The 25770-nt window shown below is 32.2% G+C and overlaps 1 protein-coding gene across 1 annotated transcript in view; it reads right to left on the bottom strand.

Annotated features, from left to right (window-relative positions):
• The window catches only part of PCDH15 (protocadherin related 15), a gene marked incomplete in the record, with an annotated part of 701567 nt that overhangs the window by 389537 nt on the left and 286260 nt on the right, over window positions 1-25770 (bottom strand). Inside the window, 2 exon segments of the mRNA XM_036222126.1 lie at window positions 11584-11739; window positions 19773-19933. Of these exon segments, the coding sequence (XP_036078019.1) occupies window positions 11584-11739; window positions 19773-19933 (317 nt within the window).

Here is a 25770-nt window from a genome sequence, read left to right as displayed (position 1 = left end):
TTAAATCATTAAAATAAATATAGTATGAAAATAAATTAAGATAATATATTTTATTATAATTTTTAAAACTGCATATACTTCTGTTATTAATATTTGAACCTAATGAAATAATCTAACTAAATGAACAAAATAAAACTATGAAAAATAAAGCACAATTAATTTAAATAACATAGACTAGTGAAATATGAAAAAGAAGCAAATTTTCTAGAAAACATAGGCAAAATCTGAACTAAATTTTTCCTTTCTGAAGCTAAAGGAAATAATTAGATTATAATTAGTCTCAACTGAGTAAAAAGATAGAAAATATCACTTTAATAAAACACACCCTACATAATATAATAAAATCATGTTGTACTTTTAATCTGTTAAGAATTATAAAATGCATTGGAGCAAGCACATTTTCAAAACAAAATAAATTTTAAGCCATATAAACAATACCTTATAGGTTTAAAATAATTCCAAATTTGAATTTCTTCTCTATCTCTCAATGTGTCTTTCCCTTTCTCTCTCTTTACAATCTCTCTTCTTCGCTTCCTCTCTCTTTTCTTTCTTAGAGATTGTAAACTATCTACTTGTCAAAATAAATAAATGCAAGTAGTTTTCCAAAAAGTGCCAACAAATTATCTCAAATAAGTCAGATGTCATATTAGCAACATCTATTTAACGTGATAAAAGGAACAAATTAACATTGACTAAAAAAATCGCCCCACCTGTGAAGAGATTATTAAATACAAGGGGAATTATAACCTCTATATTATTTAAGATTAATTCTTCAAGGCCAAGAAAACATTATGTCTGCTTTGACTTACACTTGTTTAATTTTTATTATGTCAAAATAAATATTTTGAGGGATAGAATGCCTGTGTTATTAAAGACACCATTGCCAGAAAATATTTGTCTTCCAAAAATTGCTTAAGAATAATCAGTAACAATTAGACTGTGCAATTTGTTCTTTAAATCCATAAGATTAATTACTTAATGATATAATTGTCCAAAATTGAATTTTCAATTACCCAGAGAGAGAAAAATACTTGTAGTGTCCTATGTCTTGCTAACAAACAAGGAATTATAAATCTTGTTATAATCCCTGCTCAGCACTTAGATAGAGGCATTAGAATTCTTGACACACTAATAGAACATGTTTACAAAGAATGTAAAAGATGGACAATACATTTATAAAAGTACCGATTGTGATTATAATATTATCATATAATACCATAAGTAAAAACACTAATACTTATCTTTAAATCAGTTACATGAAAGTGGTTGTAGTTTAGCATGATAGGATGTCTAGTAATAAGTAGTCAAGGGATGACTGAAACAAAGAGTTGGGTTTTATTCCCAAATTTATGACCGATTTAATGTGTAACATAGCCTATTCATACTACTACTCTAGGTCTGTTTTCTCAGTGAATAAGGGGACTGACTAAACAGAACTTTAATTTTGGAGATTTCTTTTCTTTTTTTTTTTTTTTTTAAATGAAGTAACCCTTGGTTGACTTCACAGATTGCAAGGACCTTGTCAGTTTACAATCCCTTATTTTTTATTTTTTATGCCTACAGCATCTGGTCTTCCAGGTGGTCTCCTATCTAAGTATAAACCAGGCCCAACCCTGCTTAGCTTCTGAGATCAGATGAGATTGGGCTTGTTTAGGGTGGCATGGCCATTGGAAACTCTTTTAATAAATCTGCAATAATGACTTTATATCTATCTTTTAGATTTTAAAAAAATATAAAATATTTTGACATCAATAATCTATTAAACTCTTAATGATTAAAATTAGATCTTTCCACATTAACTGAATGTCTTATATAAAAAGGAGAAATAGCATAGAAAATATCTTGCAACCTTAAAGAGTAAAATCTATTTCATTTAATTTTATTTTATAGGCATCTAGTTGCAGCATACACATATACACATACATTCACATATATACATATATTTATATATAATTTCAATGCATTTTATCGATGGACGTGTGTGTATGTGTGTGTGTATGTCTGTAACCCAATTAAACTAAATAAGAAAAGTACTGCTACTATGAAAGAATTAGTCAAATAAATGTAGGATGAGAAAAACAGCTAAATTACTTTTTTTTCTTGTGATTATGTTTTGAGGTTTAAATAAATTTTTGCTTTTTTTCAGGAAAATAGGTATGAGAGAATATGAGCAAAATCGAAAAAGAAAATATTATTATCAATTACACACTATATAATCAAACCATAGAAGATATTATCATAGCACTAGTGGGACTGGATTGCCTCAGTTGGCTATAATGAAATGCATTGAGCGAAAACCCTATAAGACAGCTTTGTAAAAACAAACAAACAAACAAAAAGCTAGGACTCTCCGAATAATGTTTAAGATAAAATAGTTAATTTTTTGTAAATTATATCATTTAATTGAAATTATCCAGATGCCATAGGAGCTTATATTTTGAAGAAATATAAGATTAATTAATGTGAATAGTTGAGGATAACTTTAGAAATAGAAAATTAAAATAGGTCTTGAGTTAAAGTTTAAAAGATGAATAAAACCTGGAGACTTACAAGGTAGAGAGGATCCCATTCTAAGTAAAATGAACAATGTGACAAAGCCCAAGAATTAGAAATATTTGTGAGACATGAAGAAGTTATTCTGAACAGAGTGAAGCATTATCAGAGAGAATTTGAAGCTAAGAATACATTGACAAATATTGGGGGTTGGGGGAGGATAAAGTGGGTAAAGGGGATCAAAAACATGGTAGCCGAAGGAAACTGGACTTTGAATGGTAAACACACACTAGAATATAAAGAAGTCAAATTATAATGTACACCTGAAATTATATAATTGTATTAACCAATGTTACTCCAATAAACTTCATTTTAAAAAAGAATACATTGACAAAAGGTCAGAATATGAAAGATCTGGAAATTCAGCTAATGGAGATGGATGACATTTTCTTGACAATAAAGAAAAACCATACTTTTTTTGAATAGGAGAGTGATACAATTGAAATAGTATTTGAAAAGGTTATTTTTCAGAAGTGTGCTAAGAAGAGTGGATGGTGTGAGTGGAAGTAGTCAAATCACATAAGATTCTTCGAAATTCAAAGTAAATATTACAAATTTATTTCCAAAAATTAACTGAAGACATGGATCCAAAATAGTTGAATATGATAAAAGGATGGATTTGATAATTAGATGTTGCCTAAGATAATTCATATATTAGTTTATGTCCAAATAAAGTTAGTACTCAAAGTAAAATCTCATTCAAAGAGTAATTTTTAGATGCTAAAATAATATGCTAAAATAATTAATCATGTAACCTGATTAATTATATTAATTAGCATCTGTCTGTTTTCTCAGAAACCTGTTCAATAAAAGTAGCTCAAAAAGGTTAAGTGTTCACTGAACGGTAACTTGTTTTGTTAAACTTAAAAGCGTAGTTTATAATTTATAATTAAAGTCTAAGCTTATGAGAAACTCCATTTCTTCCATTTTATGACTAAAATAATATTGAAATAAATAAGATACAAAGATCCAATCAAGATGGTGGGGCAAGTAAATGTTGTACATACCTCCTCCCATGACCACATTAAAATTGCAACTAAATTATCAAACAGTCAACCTGGAGAATCATCTGAAAACTAGCTGAACAGAAGTAGTATAACTGGGGATATAAAAAGACCACATCAAGGCTGGTATGAGGGGCAAAGACACAAAACAGGTTTGTCCCAAAGACACATGGAGTGGTTGAGCCCTGGGAGGGATATCTTGGCCATGGAAGCCTCTCCCCTTCAACACCGGGAGGATCGAAGGGCACCTAACATCACACCAGGGCTCCCCATTCCAGAGTTCCAGTGCTAGAAAGAGGAGTGCCCACAAAATCTGGATGTGAAAATCAGTGGAGATTCTGTCCATCCAGGTGAGACAGCAGGCAGCTAGAAACCCAGAAATCCCCTTAAAGCGCTTGCATACAGACTCACTCGCGTTGGGCTCCAGTGGAGGAAAAGCAACTCAGGACGTGCCAGAAACATAAAGGAAAAGACTGAGTTGTGTGGCTTCAGGGAGAGGGCTAGAGGGGCAGCCACCATTGTCTTTTTATTGAGCTCTCCTCCTGTGCAGCCTACTGCTGAGCGCCATCTTGCCTGTGTTGAGCCCTCTTCCCACAAAACCAAATCTGAATCTGCACTGGTCTGACAGACCCACCCGTTCTACCCATGTGACTCCTTGAGACTCCACTCACACTCAACTCGCAAATTGCTGGATGGCAATTTCAGGTGGTAACTGGGCAACCAGCACCACCTCCTAACTCTCAGTAGGAGGCTCCTTTAAGAACAATCAATAGGCCTCAGCTTGCACACCTCCAAAGACACTTTCAGTGGCAGGCAACTGGCTCCAACCCTAACTTCAGTATTTCTTGAACAAATCTCAGGGGTCTGCAAGGGCTGTATAGTTGGCCTTGGTGTACACTGAGATTTTTGCAAGAGGCCACAGGCTCAGCACTGGCAACAAATCAAAATCTGCACCAACCTGGGGAACATCACTTGCCCCACCCTGGTGACTCCCTGAGACCCTGCCTCATCCAACTCTGGTAGTGCCCCAGGTTCATACAGCTGCTGAGCCTAATAAGCATCTGGCAGGCAGCATCTGCCCTGGGCCTTTTGCTGAGCTATCCGAGGCCCAGTATTACTGGCAGTTGTCCTTGGTACACCGTATGGGCTCTCTCACATACCGCCAGGCCAGGCTGAGGAAGCAACCAAACATGGATAGCTTTGTAGCTCCAACCAGGTATCCCCCAACTGGTCACAGAGAGCAGCTGACCTTGGCCTAGACTGTACTCCCTCTCAAGGGGCTCCAGCAGCAACACACCCTGAGGCTAGCATTAGAACTCAACAGAGCACTATCTGATATCCCAAGAGTTGTCTCAACAGGTACATGAACAGGCTAGGACAAACCCTGTTCCATGGGGTCAGCCCACACACAGAATCTCATACTTTGTGAGTGTGGCCAGTCCTCACGGCCAGTCAGCCTAAGAGTTAATCGCACTCACTGACATGCTAACAACAATCAAGTTTCAACTGCAACATAAGGGAACACACAACCCACACGAGGGTCACTCCTGGAGCACCCTGCTCAGGTGATCAGGGGACTGAGCCATTGGGCCACACAAGACATCCAGGACATCTACAAAATAAGGCCGCCTGGCTAAAACGGGGAGATGTAGCAGATATACCTAATACATAGAAACAAACACAGAGAGGCAGCCAAAATGAGATAACAAAGACACAAGTCCCAAATGAAAGAACAGAAGACTCCAGAAAAAGAACTAAATGAAATGGAGGTGAGCAACCTACCAGATGCAGATTTCAAAACATTGGTTATAAGGATGTTCAATGAACTTAAGAAAAGAAGAGATAATCTCAGTGAGAATTTCAACAAGGAGATAGTAAACATAAAAATAAAACATAGAAACCATAAAAAAAAATAGTCAGAAATGAAATATTCACTAGAAGAAAGAATAGATTAGATGAAGTAAATGGTCAAATCAGCTATTTGGAAGACAAGGAAACAAAAAACACACAATCGGAACAACAAAAAGGAAAAAGAATTAGAAAAAAAATATAGTCTAGGAGACCTTTGGGACAATATCAAGCATAACAGCATTCACAGCACATGAGTAACAGAAGGAGAAAAGAGAAAGCAAAAGATTGAAGACCTATTTGAAGAAATAATGACTGAAAACTTCCCTAACTTGGTGGAAGAAATACATACACAAGTCTAGGAAGTTCACAGAATCCCAAACAAGGTGAACCCCATGCAGACCCACACCAAGAAACATCATAATTAAAATGGTAAAGGTTAAAGATAAAAAGAGAATCCTAAAAATAGCAAGAGAAAGATAGCTAGTTACTTACAAGGGTATTCACATAAAAATGTCAACTGATTTCTTAACAGAAACTTTGCAGGCCAGAAGGGATTGGCATGGTATATTCAGAGTGATGAAAAGCGAGGACCTACAGCCAAGACTACTCAACCCAGAAAGGCTATCAATTAAAACTGGAGGTAAAATAGAGCTTACTAGACAGGAAAAAAGCTAAAGGAATTCATCACCATCAAGCCAGTATTACAAGAAATGTTAGAGGGGCTTTGCAAAGAAGAGGAGAAAGAAAAAAAAAAAACATAAATATAAATAAGAAAATGAAAATAACTATGTACGTATAAATAATCCCTTTAAGTGCAAATGGAATAAATGCTTTGTTCAAAAGACATAGGATAGCCGAATAGATAAAAAAATAAGACCCATACATACGTTGTCTACAAGAGACCTACTTCAGATTGGAAGACACACGCAGACTAAAAGAAGTGAAAAAAGATATTTCGTACAAATGAAAATGAAAAAAAAAAAGGGCTAGCAATACTTATATCAGACAAAATAGGCTTTAAAACAAAGGTTATAACAAGAGAAAAAAAATAAAGCATTACAATGATTGAGTTCATTCCAACAAGAGGATATAACCATAGTAAACATTTATGTACCAAATACCGAAGCACTTAAATATATAAAGCAAATATTGACCGACATAAAAGAGGAGATTGATAATAATGCAGTCATAACAGAGGACTTTAACACCCTACTGACACTAATGAACAGATCTTCCAGAAAGTAAATCAACAAAGAAATAGCAGCCTTAAATGATACACTAGGCCAGATGGATTTTACTGATTTTTTAAGAGTGTTTTACTCCAAAGCAGCAGAATACACATTCTTCTCAAGTGTACATGGAACATTTACCAAGATAGACCATATGTTAGGCCACAAGACAAGTCTAAGTAAATTTAAGAATATTGAAACCATATCAAATATCTTCATCAACCACAGTGGCATAAAACTAGAAATCAATTACAAGAAAAAAAATGAAAAATACACAAGCGTATGGAGGCTAAATGACATGTTACTAAATAATGAGTGGGTTAACAATGAAATGAAAGGAAAAATTCAAAAAAATGCCTTGAGAGAAATGAAAATGAAAACAATGCTCCAAATTAATGGGATACAGTGAAAGTAGTCCTAGGAGGGAAATTCATAGTGATACATGCCTACTTCAAGAAACAAACAAAAAATCTCAAACAATTTAACCTGATAACCTAAAAGATCTACAAAAAGAAAAATAAAGGCCAAAGTAAATAGAATGAAGGAAATAATAAAAACCAGAGCAGAAATAAACAAAATAGAGTCTAAAAATAATACAAAATAAACAATTAATCCAAAATCTGGTTCTTTGTAAAGATAAATAAATTTGGTAAAACTTTAACCAGACTCATTAAGAAAAAAAGAGAGAGGACTCAAATAAATAAAATCAGAAATGAAATAGAAGTGACAACTGTCTCCACAGAAATACAAAAAATTATAAAAAAAAGTACTACCAACAATTATATGCCAACAAATTGAACAATCCAGAAGAAAAGAATACACTACTAGAAACATACAATCTTTGCAATGGAATAACCAGGTCATATACCATGATCAAGTGGAATTTATTAGTGGGATGCATGATTGTTTCAATATCTGTAAATCAATTAATTTGATAGGCCACATTAACAAATTAAAAAGTAAAAATTATCCGATTATATTAACAGATGCAGAAAAAGCATTTGACAAAATCCTGCATCTATTTAATGATAAAAACTCTCAGAAAAGTGGGAATGGAGGGAACATACCTCAATATAAGAAAAGCCACATATGATAAACCCACAACATCATACTCAATGAAGAAAAGCTAAGTGTTTTCCTTAAGATCAGGAACAAGATAAAAATGTCCACTTTCTCCACTGTTATTCAACATAGTAGTGAAAGTCCTAAACACAGCAGACAAGAAAAAGAAATAAAAGAATTCAAATTCGAAAGAAAGAAGTAAAACTGTCATTATTTGCTGATGACATAATTATATATAAAGAACCCTAAATTACACACACACACACACACACATACACACACGAAACTGTTAGAAATGATAAATGAATTCAGTAAGATAACAGGATATAAAATCAATACTCAGAAATAAGCCACATTTTTATACATTAACAATGAACTATCAGAAAGAGAAATTAAGTAAACATCCATTTACAATTGCACACACACAAAATAAAATACTTAGGAATAAATTTAACCAAGGAGCTAAAAGACCTATACTCAGAAAATTATAAATCATTGAAGAAACTGAAGAAGACACAAATTAATGGGACCATATACTGTGCTCATGGACAGGATAGGAACAATTAACATTGCTAAAATGTCCATACTACCCAAAGCAATCTATAGGTTTAATGCATTCCCTGTTAAAATGCCAATGGCATTTTGCACAGAACTAAACAAATAATTCTAAAGTTTATATAGAACCATAAAAGACCCCTAATCATGAGAAAGAAGAACAACCTTGGAGGTAATTACTCTTACCTCATAGCAAACTTTACTGCAACCTATAGTAATCAAAACAGCATGGTACTGGCATAAAAAGACATATAGATCAAAGAAACAAAATAGAGAGAGAGAGCCCAGAAACAAACTCATGCCTTTATGGTCATTACGCTATGACAAAGGAAACAAGAATATACAATGGAGTGAAGACAGCCTATTCAATAAATGGTGTTAGGAAAACTGGACATATACTTGAAAAACAGTGAAACTAGACTAGCTTTTTGTACCATATACAAGAATAAACTCTAAATGGATTAAAAACTTAAATGTAAGACTCAAAACCATAAAACTCCTAGAAGAAAAGATAGGCAGCAAACTCTCTCACCTTGCTCTAGTAATATTTTTTTTTTCCTAATATATCTCTTTACGCAAGGGAAACAAAAGAAAAAAATAAACAAATGGGACTACATGTACGTTTTCTTTGTACAGCAAGGAAAACTGTTAACAAAGTGAAAAAATCTGCTGAGTGGGAAAAGGTATTTGCCTATGATACATACAAAATTTATAAAGAACTAATGCAAGTTAACACCAAAAAAATAAACAATCCAATTAAAAAATGGGCAAAGGACCAGAAGGCATTTCTCCAAAGAGGATCTACAGATAGCTAATGGACATATGAAAAGATGCTCAACATCACTAATTACCAGATAAATGCAAATTAAAACCACAGTCAGAATGGCTATCATCAATAAATCAAAAGAATTAGTATTGGCAAGGATGTGGAGAAAAGAGAACTCTCATGCACTGTTGATAGGACTGAAAGTTGGTACAGCCACTATGGAAAACAGTCTGGAGGTTTCTCAAAAGATTATAAATGAATATACCTTTGACCTAGCAATTGCACTCCTTTGTATTTATCAAAAAACAAAAACAAAACAATAATTTGTAAAGATTTATGTATCCCAATTTCATGGCAGCTCTATTTATCATAGCCAAGATATGGAAGCAAACTAAATATCCATCAACACATGATTGGATAAAGAAGTTATGGTTCATATATACAATGGAATATTATTCAGCCATAAAAAATGAAATCTTACCATTTGCAACAACACGGATGGACCTATTAGTTAATACACTGAGTGAAATAAGTCAGAGAAAGATAAATACTGTATGATTTCACCTATATGCAAAATCTAAGGAACACAAAGAACAAACTAAATGAAAACAGACTCACAAATAGAGAAGACAATCTGGTGATGGCCAGACGGGAGAAGGGTGGTAGGGCTGGGAGAAAGTGGTGAAAGGTTAAAGAAGTACAAATTAGTGATTGATAGATGGTCACAGGGATGGGGAGCATGGCAGAGGGAGTGTAGTCAGCAGTACTGAAATGGCAATGTGTAGAGCCAAAGGGAAGATAGAGTAATAGGGGGATCATTTCACAAACTATATAAATGTCTAAGCAATGTACCATATACTTGAAACTAATAATCAAATTAAAGTAAATTAAAAGATGAGATATCACTTTGTACTTGTCAGAATGGCTATCATTAGGAAATCAAAAAACAAGTGTTGGTGAGGATATAAAGCAAAGGGAATCTTTGTACACTGTGGGATAGCAAATTGGTATAGCCGTTATGGAAAGCCATTTTGAGATTCTTTAAAAGATTAAATATAGAACTTACTACCTTATGACCCAGAAATTCCACTTTGGGGTATTTATTCAAAGAAAACCAAAACATTAACTTGAAAAATATACATACATCCTTTTGTTCACTGCAGCATTATTTACAGTAGCCGAAATAAGAAAGCAACCTATGAGCCCATTAAAAGATGATTATCTAAAGCAATTTTGGTACATACATACAACTAAATATTAGCCATTTAAAAAAAGGAGACCTTACTATCTGCAACAACATGGATGATCTAGAGGGCACTGTGCTGAGTGAAATATGTCAGACTGAGAAAGACAAATACCATATGATTTCATTTATATGTAGAATCTAAGGAAAAAAAATAAGTGAACAATAAAATGAAAACAGACTCATGCATACAGAGAACAAACTGGTGATTGCCAGATGGGAGGAGAGTTGGGGGGCCTGGGTGAAAAATGTAAAAATTCTGAAGTACAAATTGGTAGATATAAAAAAGTCACTGAGATGTGAAGTATAGCATAGGTAACATAGTCAATAGCATTGTAAATAACTATATACAGTGCCAGGTGGGTACTAGACTGATTGAGGGAATCACTTTGTAAACTATGTAAACGTCTAACCACTATTTGTATAACTGAAACTAATACGAAATAATATTGAATGTCAACTCCAATTGAAAAATTTAAATAAATAAATAAGATACATTTTAATAGTTTCAAAAAGTTTTTAGATGGTAAAGGCCTCAATGTTATGTTTAATACGCAAATTACATTGATTTCCTCATATAAAGTAGGTACGCATTTTATAAGATTTAAGTACATATAATAGGTGATCATAGAGGTACCTTGTAATATTTTCTAATGTAATGGAATATCAAAACACTTAGAGTAAACACTATTTTAAAAAATAACATGAAAGGGATTCTTGACTCATAGATTTTATCTCAGAAGAAGAACAAAACACAGCAAATCAACAAATGACCAAAAAAGGCATGTTGTAATAAAAGTAATATTATTACTTTCAAAATTACTTTTACAATTTGATCAGCATTGTCTTACAAGAAGTTACAATTTGTATTTCAATATTTTGCATGAGGCAAAACTGGATTTTAAAACTGAAGAAATAACTTCAATTTTCTTCCAGTATTTAGTTATTGCTAACATTTCAGAGATATGAAGAAAACAAGTTCATCACTTTACGATATGACTAAAAACTCCTGTTAAGCCTCAGGAAAACTGCATGTAGATTCAGGCATAAAATTGTCCAAGATGATCACAAATATCAATATTTGGGTTATTATTATAAATAAACCAAAACTTTTGCTATGGCAAAGTGAATTCTTAAAGTCATATCAGAAGTCAACCATACCTTATTTCTTCTAAAGCAGTATTCCTTAAAATGTTTTCTTCATATTTCTAATCAGTTAAACTTATTATTATAGAGGACTCATTTCAAAACATTTATAGTATGCAATTAGTTACATATATCAATCAAAAGTACACAAAGGGAGAGTGCATGGAAACTGACCTCATTCACTGTGGCATAGTAGCTCTCATGCTTGAATGTAGGTGAGTTATCATTCCTGTCTCTCACCACAATTCGAACTTCATGGTAGATAACAGTGCCCACTTTTTTGTTGATGCATTGGACTTGCACCACGATGGAGTGTATGTTCATTGGTGGCTGCAATGCAGAAATTATATCTTTAAAAAGAAAACAATGAAACTAAAGATTCTTATTAACTGTTACAGCACTTGTTTGTTTACTAAAATTGTCCATGCTTGTTCATATTTTTAAAAGTTAATCTACAAAAATTGATCCATTTTGCACTATTTTACGGACAAGAGCAATCATTATTTCATTGTTCTGTTTTGTGTCTCAAAATATAAGCTCTCAAATATCATTATGTTCTCAGTTAAAAAACTGGTGATGAATACAATTACAAAATCAATGTTGCAATTTGATAGGATAAAACAAATTTTGTCCCTCTAAAAGTTAAAGCAACAATGATATAAATTTCACATTTATAAAAACAATATCTTAATAAAAAATTCTTGGGAAAGGATTGTATAACATTGTGTTCATTTTTATTTTTGCTAAAATATTACATGTTGATATCTGATAAAAAATTAAAATACCAATTATCAAAAGAAGAGAATCAATTCACAATCCAATGAAACTTACTCATTTTATAAATTTAAATGCTTATTTTGCTAATCTCTCCCTTCAAAAAATATACACCTATTATACACACACATGCACACACACATTTGGTCATGACTAAATTTCTTTACCAGTAACTAGCACTGTGCCTAGAAAGACGATTGTGTACTACCAGAGTCGAACTGAATATCATCCCATGTTTGCAAATATAGATTTACTATAACATTTTGGCATATACAATTATGTATTACATTATGAGAGTTAACAGTGCTCACTCCGTTATAAATCTGTAGGATATTTACCTAAGTAAAACTTATGTGTTTTATGTTGTCAATATTTGTCATTATAAATGATATTTTAATAACCATTCTACACACAAATATGTGCTAAGTTGCCTAATTATTTTTTACGATAAATTAGTTGAAGGAGAAAAGTGTCACCAAAGGGGAACTCACTTATCTACTCAGGTCATATAGTTAAGGGCTTGCAAACTTGGGCTGCACACCTACATCTCTTTGACTCTAGAGTCAAAGTATATATCTCTGTAATTTTTAAAATCTTTTTCAAGCTTATAAAATTTTCCCTCTAAATATATCGTTTTATCAGAACAAACTATTCTTACCACCCCGACTAAAATACTATGTTCCCAGCCTGCTCTCCCCTTTCAACTTCACTTTTTACTATTTTTTTTTTATTTCATTTCTCATCCACCACTTGGCATATTACACATTTCATATATTTATTTTAGTTTGTCTCCCTTCAATTGACTGGAAGCTCCATAAATCGTGGGGTATTGTTTTGGTCATAACTAAACCTCTTTACCCAGTAACTATCACTGTGCCTAGGGCAGATGACCGTGTACTATCCAAGTCAAAATGCTTTGCTTCCAAACTCAGTTTCACAACCTATTAACTGTATGATCTGGGTGCAAAATCTCTCTGTGTTTAGTGTGCTTGTCTCTACAAATGGGGTAATAATAAACACTGATATAATTGTAAATGATAAATGAGATTATTCTGTGTTAGGCACATATTAACATATAATGGATGTAAAACATTTTTTTTTTTATTTACAAAAAGCTAAATTTCTAAAAAAGTGAAAAATGTACAATCTACAAAATACAAATTTATAATCCTGGATATTAAATTATTGAATACATGGATTAAAACCAATTTAAAGATATAGCAATGATTACTAGAAGCTAGGATATGTTCATTAAAAATGTCACATGCCATATTTCTAAATGAGAAGAATGTCGTAGAAACTATGTACGACCTGAAGCAAAAATTATTTAATCTCAAGATATTTATACAGCCAATAAAGAAGACAGTTGAATTGATTTATACCTGTCTGAATAATTGTACCTGGAAAAAATGGAGGAAAGTCTCTAATGGCATGCTATATAGCTCTGTGTTCTAATATCTATCCCATTCCACTTTAAATCATTAACAGAAATGAAGGCGTTAAAGTCATGTGTATAAAATTTGTGAATGTCATAAAACTCAGAAGGATATATAATACATTTAATGACAAAAGATAAGGTTCAAATCATTTTAATAAGTCAAAATAACTTATTGTAAAAACAAGTATTGTAAAAATGATATACAATCATAATAATAAATTTTCATCACTTTCTTTATATTAGAAAAAACACCTAAATATGATAAATGGCTACAAATATTAATGTGAAAATTGTTTAATTCTGATGAGAGAAAAATGAGTTTACATGCCAACACTATAAATGGGCTACTGGAACAATAATACAAACTTCATATTCATTAATAATAGTAGATGTAGAGATAGGTGGATTTAATAAACCCATTTTTTGGAGAAGTAAGATATAAAATCTGAACACATTAAAATATGTGGATGTTTAAACTTAAAAACACAAGATTTTTCAGACATCTGAATGGTTGTTATGAAAAGATCTAGCAAACTTTTAGTGTTGCAATTCCATAGAGCAGAAATAAGAACAATTAACATAAAGTATTATAGAGCCTATGCTTTCAATATAAGTAGAGGTTTTCTATGAACCTAAATCTGTGCAGAATAGAATAGACTATCCTATAAAGCAAGCTCTGTCACTAAAAATATACAAGCTTGAGTCTAAAAGATCACTTAACAAGACTAGGTCTTAGAAGTTTTTTGGAAAGAATTTGAATTAGATGACCTCCATTTTTATTACTGGTTTTAAAGTGTTTGCTTTAATAGACATTTAAGGAAAGTCCTGCATATTTCATTTGTAAAGTAAAAAACAGGATAAATACTTGTGCTATTAGCCCTTGGCACACCTTTTCAAGACAATCAGGTGAATCATGTTTTAAAGTTATTTGTCTTCTAAATATTACAGGAGAGACTTATAAAACCATTTCATCTCAACTTCTAATTCTACATTGAGTAGTAGCACTAGGACAGAAAGGTCACAATCTTTGCAAATAGAGGATCAAATGAACTATGCACTGAGCCCACTTAGTCCTGCTAAGTGCCCATAAATTAGATACAACCAGGTCAGCTGGAACTCTTGTCACTCTCAACTTTAGCTCTCTACGCAACTGTTAGTAGTATAGATAGAACTCAGCTTGCAATAAATTCCAACCATAATGGTTCACGTTGAAGGCAAGAATTCCCTGTAGCTAATATATAACATACATTGTAATCTCATGTTAGAATAGATTCTATTCTGCTGTATAAGAGGGTTATAAATATATCAAGTACAGTTCTATTAAGTCGGTTAGGGAGGGTTTAGGGCTTCTAAAATGTTTAGAAATGTGTTAGGAAAATTTTGTTTTATCTTTCATAATTGGTGGCAAAAATAAGTCATGGAAATTTTATCTTCTCTAATTCTCTTAAGCGCTTCATTCATAAAACAAAGAAGAAAAATGTATAAATTGTTTTGGTAATTATTTAAAACAGCCACATTTCATGTATTCCTATATATGCAAACTATTCTCTGAATTAAAAATGAGTAATATAATATTCTGAAAGTGTATTTGCATATCTGTATCATAGTATATATAAATGTGTGTGTGTGTGTGTGTGTGTGTGTGTAGGTTTTGATATGCATTGATAAAGTGCAGGAATGGCATATTTATAGAGGTTAACTTTGAAAAGTATAGTTGACAGTAGAAAGTAGAGATAGACAATTTTCCAACAAATATGTATGTACTTTGTAATTTGAAAAAAGACAAAAATAGCAAATTATGTTGAGCTTTTCAGAAAAATCACTTAGAATTCCACATAAAAATTTATTTTTATAGCAAATCTATTGATGTTTTGGTGTTGATTATAGCACAAATCCTCAATCTAAGGGTAACTGAGTTTTTCTAGAAACCATGTTATTTGCAGGGCTAAATGATTTGGAGGGATACATTTTTAGCAAACCTGTATAAGAATTGATTTTATTTTTTCATAATGCAAAGTCAAAGTTTATTCAATCCTGATAGGAATGAAAGGTTTTTGCCATGATTTTTCTTTCCATGTAATTTCTACCTTTACAAAATGAAAAATCTTCATCACTTCACAGATAAACTGGAAAACAGTAAAAGGAAATAAGGCACGTTGTACTCTAAAAATTACTTTTAAATAATGAAACAAACATAGGAAATGGCTGGCCAGAATTATGAGTGTCCTTCACAAATTAAACTTACACAATGAATGGTGTATTTATAGAATTTGCCTACAGAAGAAAGTACAGATTTAAAAATATAATGAGGTTACATAATATTTAGATAAAGTTTTAGATTTTTCACAGTAAGGACATTTAGTTTATTTAATTATGTTTACTATACACAAAGTTCAATTTGAGTAGGGATTAATATGACATAGTCCTTGTGCACTAAGCAAATCCTGTAAAGTTGACACGAGATAAACATAAATCACTAAACACAAGTCAAAAGGAGTTTTGGAGGCTCTGGAGTTTAAAGTAAGAAATTACATGCCAGTGTTACCATTAGGAAATATTTAATGTATAAAGTAGCATTTAAGACACCTTGATAGTCAATAACATTCAACTGATGGCAATGAATAAAGGTAATTTTAAAATATAGACCCAAAAAAGTATTAGAGAAGTCATGATAAGAAAAAATAAATTGCGTTTAGAGAACAGAGATTAGTTTAGTTCTCCTATATTAGAATCTATGTGTTTCTAAATAAAAGGAAGTGAGATTGGTAGCAGCTTGAATGTAGGAAACCTCAAGGTCTATAGATAAGCTAGTTTGCAAGGAAAGGTTATCTACTCTGACAAGGTCAGAATTTTGTTTTGGGGCACTAAATCTAGAACAGTTTAAATCATGAAATATGATGAAGAGAACTATTAGAAGATTATCCTGAAGTACAAGTGAGAACTAAGAGGGCTTGTACTGGAGTTATGCTAATGGATGCAAATGCAAGATGCCAAGTGGAGATAAAAGTATAAAACAGTAGTTAAATAGATATTCTCCTGGGCAGAGGAGTCAAAGTTCTTTGTGAAGCGACCAACTTAGAGTCTGAAAGATGTTAATATACTTGGAATTATCATGAACAGAATTTCTCTCTACTCAAGGCTCTTAGAAGGTTACCTAGAGTTTTGAAATATGTATAACAAGACTGTGCCAGAATCATATTTCTCTTCTTATTATTTTAATTATTGATGTTATAATGATGATTATTATCCCATGCCTAACAGTGATTAGAGAATATTGGTCAGGTAAGATAAAAATTTGACATTTTGAAAAACTTATGTGATTATCCTTCATTACTGAAACTTAATTTTTATAACAAGCAACATATCTAGGTTGTTGTACCATCCATGGCTCATTTCTCTTACCCCTCCCCACCCCTACTCTCTCCTTCTGTCTCAGGAAATGTATGTAACTTTAGAGAACAAAAATAAAAATAGGGAATAAAAAAATGATAACGATTAGGGCAAGAGTTAAAGACAAAGCTTGAAATTATCAACAGCTTATATTTATACAAAGTCAAGCAAGTTTTTAATAAAATATAAATATTGGGGGCTTGAGAATTTTTCTGTTTATTTTTGTCCTCAGAAAGTTTCATGATAGTTTATTTGCTTAATTTTTTAACATTTAATCTTAAAAATATTTATTTATATTACATTTTCTTTTAGTGCTATGCAGCCATAATTGTTCAAATGTTTTCATTAGAGATAGTTTACAGCCTCAATGAACAAAGTGTAAAAAACATGATTTAGAATGTCTTCTCTGGAAAATGCACTTCTCCTAACTGCTGCTGAAAGGGCAGGTGTACTTGAACATGGATTTACTATAAGACCTCATCCCCGTTTCTCTAGCTATAATTCATTTAAGTCAGTGACTATTTAGATGCTCTCTCTCACTAATTAGAAAAAACACAGTGACAATGGTCGATCTGTAGCAAGTGTTGCATTGAAGCTTACTGGGAGCTGGAGTAAAGTGAACATTAATAACAGAAAAGCCAAGTGCAAACCAAAGAAGCAAGTGAGTAAAATTATGTGTACAAAGAAATCTAATCTGCAGGGATAAAAATACAGCATATGTACAGACAAAGGTAGAGATTAAAGACTTTATGACCCAAGGCCATGTAATTTTCTCAGCCCTGGGTAAATTTACAATTTTGCTAAAATCAAATCATTTTTCTTGTCTATGATATTGATATTTTTGATACTCTTTACATACTGATTTGAGTACTTTTTCTAATATGTTTACCCCAAGCTTATATTGTTTTACAATTAAATGAAACCATAATTTCCAGTAGTGATTAGATTTGGGTTAAAAGCACTGACTTACCACACTACTTTTCTAGCAGCAAATGTCTATACTTCACATAAAACAGATAGGCGCTGGGTAAGATAATTTTTGATAAGTAATTAAAATTAAAACAATTTTATAGGCTGAACAGATGGAACACCATTTATTTATATTGAATCACATTCTTCCTCTCTGCTCATAATTCAGACTTAGAACTTGTGCTTCATAATCAAATGAAGAAAACAAAAAGGTTCCCCCAAAAAATGTAATTTACTAGTAAATCACTACATTATTATAATCAGCTATAAGGTAATTTTTTGAAAAAAGGAAACAAAATATAAAATGACAGTCTAAAATAGGTAAATATTATATAATTCTTCTAAAATGTTACATTATAAAATTCATATGACTTGGATATGAGTGTCCCTAATTAGGGCCAGTAAAGGATGCTTATGAGCAATGCATCTGGCAGGGTAGGGAGCAGAGAGGATCTTGCAGCTTGTCAATTTGGCTATTATCTAGATTGCTTTCATAAAATAAGATTTATGATAAGATAAATTAAGATAATATAAACTCGAAGATAGCAGCTGTCTTTATTTCATTTTATACCTTCTTAGCTGCCCAGCCATAGTGCATACTTGTAAACTGTGGGGTGTAAAGACTGTTGTTGTGGTGAAAGGACATAGTGATTGGGGGGCAGAGGTGGGGATGGGGGCCACATCCAGGATGACGTTTTTTCCCTCTAAGTTGAGCCCAATAGTCTCATTTCTATTCTCTGCTGCTACCCATGTTTCATATCTGCCACTACTGCTCAGGTGAATTATGGGTCTCCCCAAGTGTACAAATACAGCCCATATCGGTGGGACGGTCTGATGTGCTGCGCACCTCATGGCAAAGCTCTTAAAGACTCTAAATTTTAAATGTGAAATTGATTAGGAATCATCTACTTTACACCATATGATAAAGTGAATCATAAATCCTGAGCAAGATAGTGAGTGAGATGATCCAGAGTCACTAAACTGAATATCTGACATTTGGATTTCATAAACTGGAAATTTGGTAGTACACACATTTAGATGTATGCTTTGAATTTTCCCATGTACAGGAGATACAATTACTAGTTATTAAGCAACCCCCCCCCCCCACCACACACACACTCATCTCTGCACTCAAGATTGAATTGCAAATAAATGAGAATAAAGTTACATCAAAATAAATCTAGCCAAATTTTTAAACTTGTTCAGAAATGAGACAGCAATGATTTTGGTAATTGAGCTATTCTGAATAACAAAACATTTAGCTCATGCTGCCTGAGAATGACTGGACTGGGAATTGCCAGGAAACTTCTATTCACCTTCTTTTAGTTTTTTTTTTTTTTTACAGTTCTATAAGCAAATTACCACAAATTCGTCCCTCAACCAATGCTTAGTGCTTGAAAGAGCAGCTACCCATTTGTATTCCTTCCTACCAAACTCTCTGTCTTTAAGTCAACACCTAGTTTCATGTTCAGACCTCGCTATGGATTATCACCCTGTTTATCTTATTTTTCTACAGTTACCACTCCTTTATTCTGAGTACTCTATTCTCTCCTTGTTTCAGAAATCTGACAAGTCTTCAGGATCTTAAAAGGGAGAAATACTGAATCTCTCAGAGGCAGATGGTCTCTTTCTTTTTCTTCTTTCAAGAAGTTAAAAAAAAATGTTTTTGTTGATAAACACATAAAATAAATGCAAATTATATCAAGAAAAGTTGATTCATATTGGCAAACACATGAAGATATTTAGATTATAATAAAGTTATAACACAGAGACAAAGAAAAAAATCACTAACATCTCTGTCCAGAACTCTCCCTGTACTGTTCAGGAAAAGCATTTGCTTAACAGGATCCAACAGCACCCAGTAATCCACGTTGTCCTTTAAAGAAAGCTCTATGGTGGGGTCTGGTCCTCCAGCAGTCCCTTTGATCAGCATGTTATCCACCAAAATCGTACCTGCAAACCAAAAAAAGCTATTTGAAACATATTTTACTTGTGTGCATCCTTTAACAAAGATTGTACGTGTAAACCCTGGCTGACTGGCAAATCCATTTTAAAGCATAAAATATTCAAGTTTATATCTGACTAGATAGAAAAAAAAAGGTCTTATTTCAAAAAAGGCGAAAAAATACCTTTATTATGTTATTTATAAATATTGTTGAGAGATGAAACTGGGAGGCAGAGATTCAAACAGTTGGTGAGTTTCATCATCTATTTCTTGTTTCCCTTTAAGAATAGGAATTCTTAGTTTCCTCTCCCTGTCCAACACTTCTCACAGGAGTTATCACTTAAACTTATCCTTACCAAAAGGAAATGCCTGTATTAACAGAGGCTAGTACTTTAGTTTACTCAGTAAGACTTCTGATGTGAAAAAAAGATATCCCAAAACTAAGAGAAAGGAAGAGGTAAAAGAAGTAGCAGAGTCTCCCATGGTGAGTATTGCTTCTTTTTTCTTTTATCTCAGAGCAAATCGATAAATATAAATCTTAATGTGAAAGACAAAACTAATGTGCAGACACACAATAGAAGCCATTCTTCTTTAAGACATGTCTGGAGTACTCGACTAAAACAACACATTGTTCTAAAGTAACATTCCGTTGTTTGATTTCTTATTATTTTCAGTGGGCCGAATTGTAAACACTTGTTGAATAAGTGCTGAAAGAGAGTATACCTCTAATCTTTCTCACTCTGTAAAAGATTCCATGAATTTTACATGAAAATATAACTGATGAAACTCAGATCCCACTTTTTTTCGCTCATAGAGCTATAGTCCCTTTGCCAAACAAAATGCATTATAGCTTAGGGTCATCATTTGCAGCTGATCCATTTTACTAAACTTATGGCATATAGGAGAGATGTGGCTATGCAAATAAAAATGTACCCTCCTAGAGGCATTAAGATAAATGGCATATATCTAGAGAACTCATTGCCTTAGGATAGCATACAAGAATATATATACATAATCAATAAATATGAATCTACCTTGAAAAATAGTCATGCAAAATGTATCTGCTGCATTTCTTTAAGGCACAAAAATGGCCTAAATGTTATATCACTGTGTCTTTACAAATAAAAGTGAGATCTCCTTGAATGATTTTCCAAGTAAATTAATCATCATCATCATCATCATCATCATCATCATCATCATCATCTATACTATGTCTTTAACATATTGTTACTAATAAGCTTTGTCTGCCTCGGGAATGTTGAACCATTATTTGTTACAATAAATCTAAATAATGTTTAAATACACATACTCTTACCTACACATACTTTTCTAAATAGCAAATTTTTATCTTCTACTTTTCACATACTAGTACAAATATATGCAAATATTAAGTTAAACTTATCTTTCTATCTCTTTTTTTAACTGAAATGGAAAATGGATAACATACAAATGTACAGATAAGATAATGATAGCATTTTCTGACTTACAAATATGTTTAAGGCCTAATATACAATTGTTTATAAATACTTCACACAACTAACCTTTGAACAATTATTTGATCTGTATTTCAATATGCAATTAAAAAAATAAATGGCATTCTATTTTCTGATCAATAAAAAAAAATAAAGAAATGTATCACGGGAGGCCAACTAACAATGTTTATGCCTTTATTTAATAGTGCATAACAGCAATAATTGATTTTTTTATAGTACACATACACAGCACACAGATATACAAAGGAAAAGGAGTAATGTGCTCTCCTTTATAATGCAGATGCATTATAGCCAGAGAAAGGTTGTAATAGTTATTTTAACTACTACTAAATCAATGAAACTAAAACACTGCCAAAATATTCCATTCGCATTGCCAAAAATCTCTCAACATTTTCATGCGCAATGTCACTTTAGACCAAAAGTTTGGAGAGGAGAGAGAGGAGAGCACAATTAAAAAAGACAATGTAGGGAGCAATATTTTTCAAAAAAAAAAAAAAGAAGAAGAAGAAGAAGAAGAAGAAGAAGAAGAAGAAGAAGAAGAAGAAGGAAAAGAAGTACATAGGTGTTCACTCTGGCTTGCCTAAACAACACTGTCTTCCACACTCCTCCCAACAGAACAGGAGACACCCAAGGTGAGGTTAGCTTTGAGCCACAAGCTCTGCCCTCTATTTTCACCCCAGCAGTGGAGACTTTATCTTCCCGCAGGTCCAAGAATTTCCAAATCTGCGCAGCTGGTGTTCTGAGACAATGCTGGTGAGTAGCTGTCCAGCAGAATATTGGGAGAGTCTGATCCCTTTGCCTCCTCTCTTGTTTTGCGAGCTTCCTCTTTCTCCTGGAAAGCCTTTTGTTTAACCCCTTCCATGTGATACTTAATATCCATCCCCACCCCTGACTTTATTTTAAATATAAAGACATAGATAAAAATAAAGGGATAAGATATACTATACAACACTAATAAGAAAGCTGGATGACTTTATTATTATTAGACAGTAAAGCAGAACAAAGAATATTAATAGAGGTGAAGAGACATATTTCATGAAAATAAAGGGATCGATTCCTCAACAGGTATTTACCTTGAAGAGACCTATCTAGTAGAATAGGTGGCGCATAGGATGGGATTCCTCTTACATAAAAATTTCCTTTGACTTAATAAATGGTTGCAGTCAGGAAAAAGGAATTAAACATAGTTTGATACTCATAGAAGTTAAGAGAGTTGGCCTTGAAATAGGCAGACTTAGAATCCAATCCTGGATCCACCATTTACCAGTTACATGTAAGTGGATAAAAAAACTTAACCCCAGTCACCTTTAATTTCCTGCTTCTACAAAATCTATACCACAATAGAGCTGATGTTTCTATCATAATACCCTATGTATTTACCTGAAAAAAAAATTGTGTTCTTGTATCCAGAGCAGTAACAAAAACTAAAACAATCACAACCACAGTAAAAATACTAGTACGATTAAATATTTAATAATATTTTGACCAAGTGTCACAGTTTGTTAGTCTTTTACATTTTAAAGTATTGGAGTTTGTGCTTGCTTCTTCAAGAATTAGGTATTGAGGTCCATTTACTTCTAAATAGATGGCTTTTCATCAAAACTGAAAATCCAATCTAGCATTTAGCCTTCTGCATTAATCTATTATTTTAATTCAGAGAAATAATTGCAGCTTCTTCATCTGTACCCACAGCTTTTCCAGATTAACATATTATCAATCATAGCTGATAAAGTAGACTCATTTGTACTAAAGACACTGCATTTTTAGCTTTTTTCTTAAGACTTACATAGCTGTTTTTCTTTTTAAGTATGAGAAGAGCATATACAGAATATTTCAAAACAAATATACTATAAAGTAACTTATGAATCAATACAATTTCTTCATTATACCAATTTCATTCTCTTACTTACCAATGTGTATAAGGTAATTGCATCAAAGAAGAGCCTGTTGAGTTGCTCTGATGACTAAATGAGATATCTCATGTGAAGTACTTATCAAAGTCCCTGGTATAGAATAAGGACTAGGAATATGTGAATTATAGTTATTGTTGTTGATGATATTAACTCCATTTATGAAAGTGAAAATATTTGAAGCTAAAGCAAAATTACTTATTTTGTGTCCCAATAGTCTTTACAAATCAAATCTACTGCTCATGTCACAAAGCTAGTGTTTTCATGTTTGCTTAATACAAGCTATCTAGAAAAATTTACATAAACTCAAAAAATTTGAATCAAAAAAGAATCGTTCTAGGAAGTTGTAAGGTAAGGAAAGTATTCTTGCTTCAGATAGAATTGTAAAGAAAAGCCTTTGTGTCAAATGGCCATGTTTTCTTACACAACATGTCAACTGATAGGCAATCCATCCAGGCCTGCTATCACTAGGGAGTGATACCTACCCTTTCCATTTTCTAACCTCAGACAATTTTGATTTTTCCCATAGAAACTCAAAGTAGACTTGATGGAAAGAAAAAGATCTTTTTCAACAAATTTATACCAGTAACAATCTTTAGATTAAACGCTTTTTACTCATACCCAGCACATGTTTAGTTCTATAAGGAGCTATGAACATATTTGCATGTTTGCATACATACACAGATACACACACACATAAAATAGGAACTAAATATATGGTATAAATCATAATTATATATTTTATGTGTTCCTGCAAAAGTTATCTGCTTGTTTAAATAGGTAGTTATAACATCAATGAAATACTATGGAGGTGGCAGTGGGGAGGTCCACTGCCTTTCTAATTAACCCAATTCAGTGAAGCTGAAAGGGTAAATTCTACAGAGGGAGAGAGAGTAGTGACTGTTTGGATTCATTCCAAACATAATCATAAAACAAATCACTCTGTGCACAGGACCCACGACTTGTTGCTATAAAACAATTAATTATTCAAATCTGCATAACCAATATAGAGTGCATAAAATTTCTTGCAACAATCTTCCCCCAGTTTGAGTCAACTAGGAGAATTTCAGCTACAACATTTAGCCAGAAGTATCATTGCTTTCTCTTGCATAGTATTCTCTGCAAACAAAACCATAAACAAAGCTCTCAAATGCTTATTATTTGATTAAAACAAATTTTAAAAAAGTAATTATGTAGCTGATATGTAGTTTTACAGTGAGGTTCAACAATAAGAATGGCCATTATATAGCTGTTACTGAGTTAAATTTAAATTTCAAAATTCATAAGCTGAACAAAACTCTTCTCATGCTCAAATCTTTATTAAAATTTCAGGACTTTCCTGGAAGCAGTCATTTTACTTTGATTTTTTAAACTTCTTGATTTACAATTATATAAAGTATACATTTTGGCTAAGCATATATTCACACTGAATATAGATAACTAGATGATAAACTCTTATAAGGAAAGAATTATATTATGACCAGCAACTTCATAAAAAAATACAAATTTTGATTGGGCTGTGTTTGAATGTTATGGATATATTAACCACATGTGATATTTGTAAAGATGAAAAATGATACCACTCTAGTCATGAGTAGTTAAACAAAAATTTACAAAAGTTAAAAGCATATTGCTTAGCAAAACTATGTTGATCTTTACAATTTATGTTTTATTTACTTCAAAAGAACAAACTATTACAAAATAGGCAGGTTTGTTCAAGTGTACTTCACTCATATTACTTAAATAATATGTGTTTTATTTACTTAGGATTTTTATTTCATTATATATAATTGGTGATACATAAAGCATAATATAGACATAAAAGTATAAAACTTGAATGATATTTTTAAAAAATTCTTCTATTTTAAACTTTTTCCCTTAGAAATTGACATAAATACCTTGACATGTAGACAGTTGCTAGTGCCTGTATTCTGTTGTGAATAAAGTATTAAGTAAATGCATATATATTTTGTTGGGTAGAAGTAATGTTTATTTTGTTTACATATAATTTATCCAACTAAAAATAGAATCACAGAATTTTGGAACTAGGAGATAACCTGCCATCATTTCATTACACACACACACACACACACACACACACACACACACACACACAGACATATATATAAAATAAAGCCAATCCTATGGTATCTCCATGTCTCCCTATCCTAAGCATTAAAATAACCTGACCAAGGTAGAATAACTAATAAAAGCATATCCAAAACCATATTATAGGTTTATTATTTCATGATTTAGATCTTTTCCTATATCTCGCTATTACTTTGAAAATATACATTTTTTAATATAAAAATGATGAAAACATTCTTTGTTTTGAGTTCATGACAAACTCACAAAAATCTTACAAATGTATAAATATCAAATACCTAAATAGTTTTTTAATAAGAAAATACACTATTCCAATAGTGCTGTTATACATTTGTT

The sequence above is a fragment of the Rousettus aegyptiacus genome, unplaced genomic scaffold, assembly GCF_014176215.1.
Source record: "Rousettus aegyptiacus isolate mRouAeg1 unplaced genomic scaffold, mRouAeg1.p scaffold_m13_p_6, whole genome shotgun sequence".
Classification (NCBI taxonomy): Eukaryota; Metazoa; Chordata; class Mammalia; order Chiroptera; family Pteropodidae; genus Rousettus; species Rousettus aegyptiacus.
This window is presented reverse-complemented; position numbering and strand designations above follow the sequence as displayed.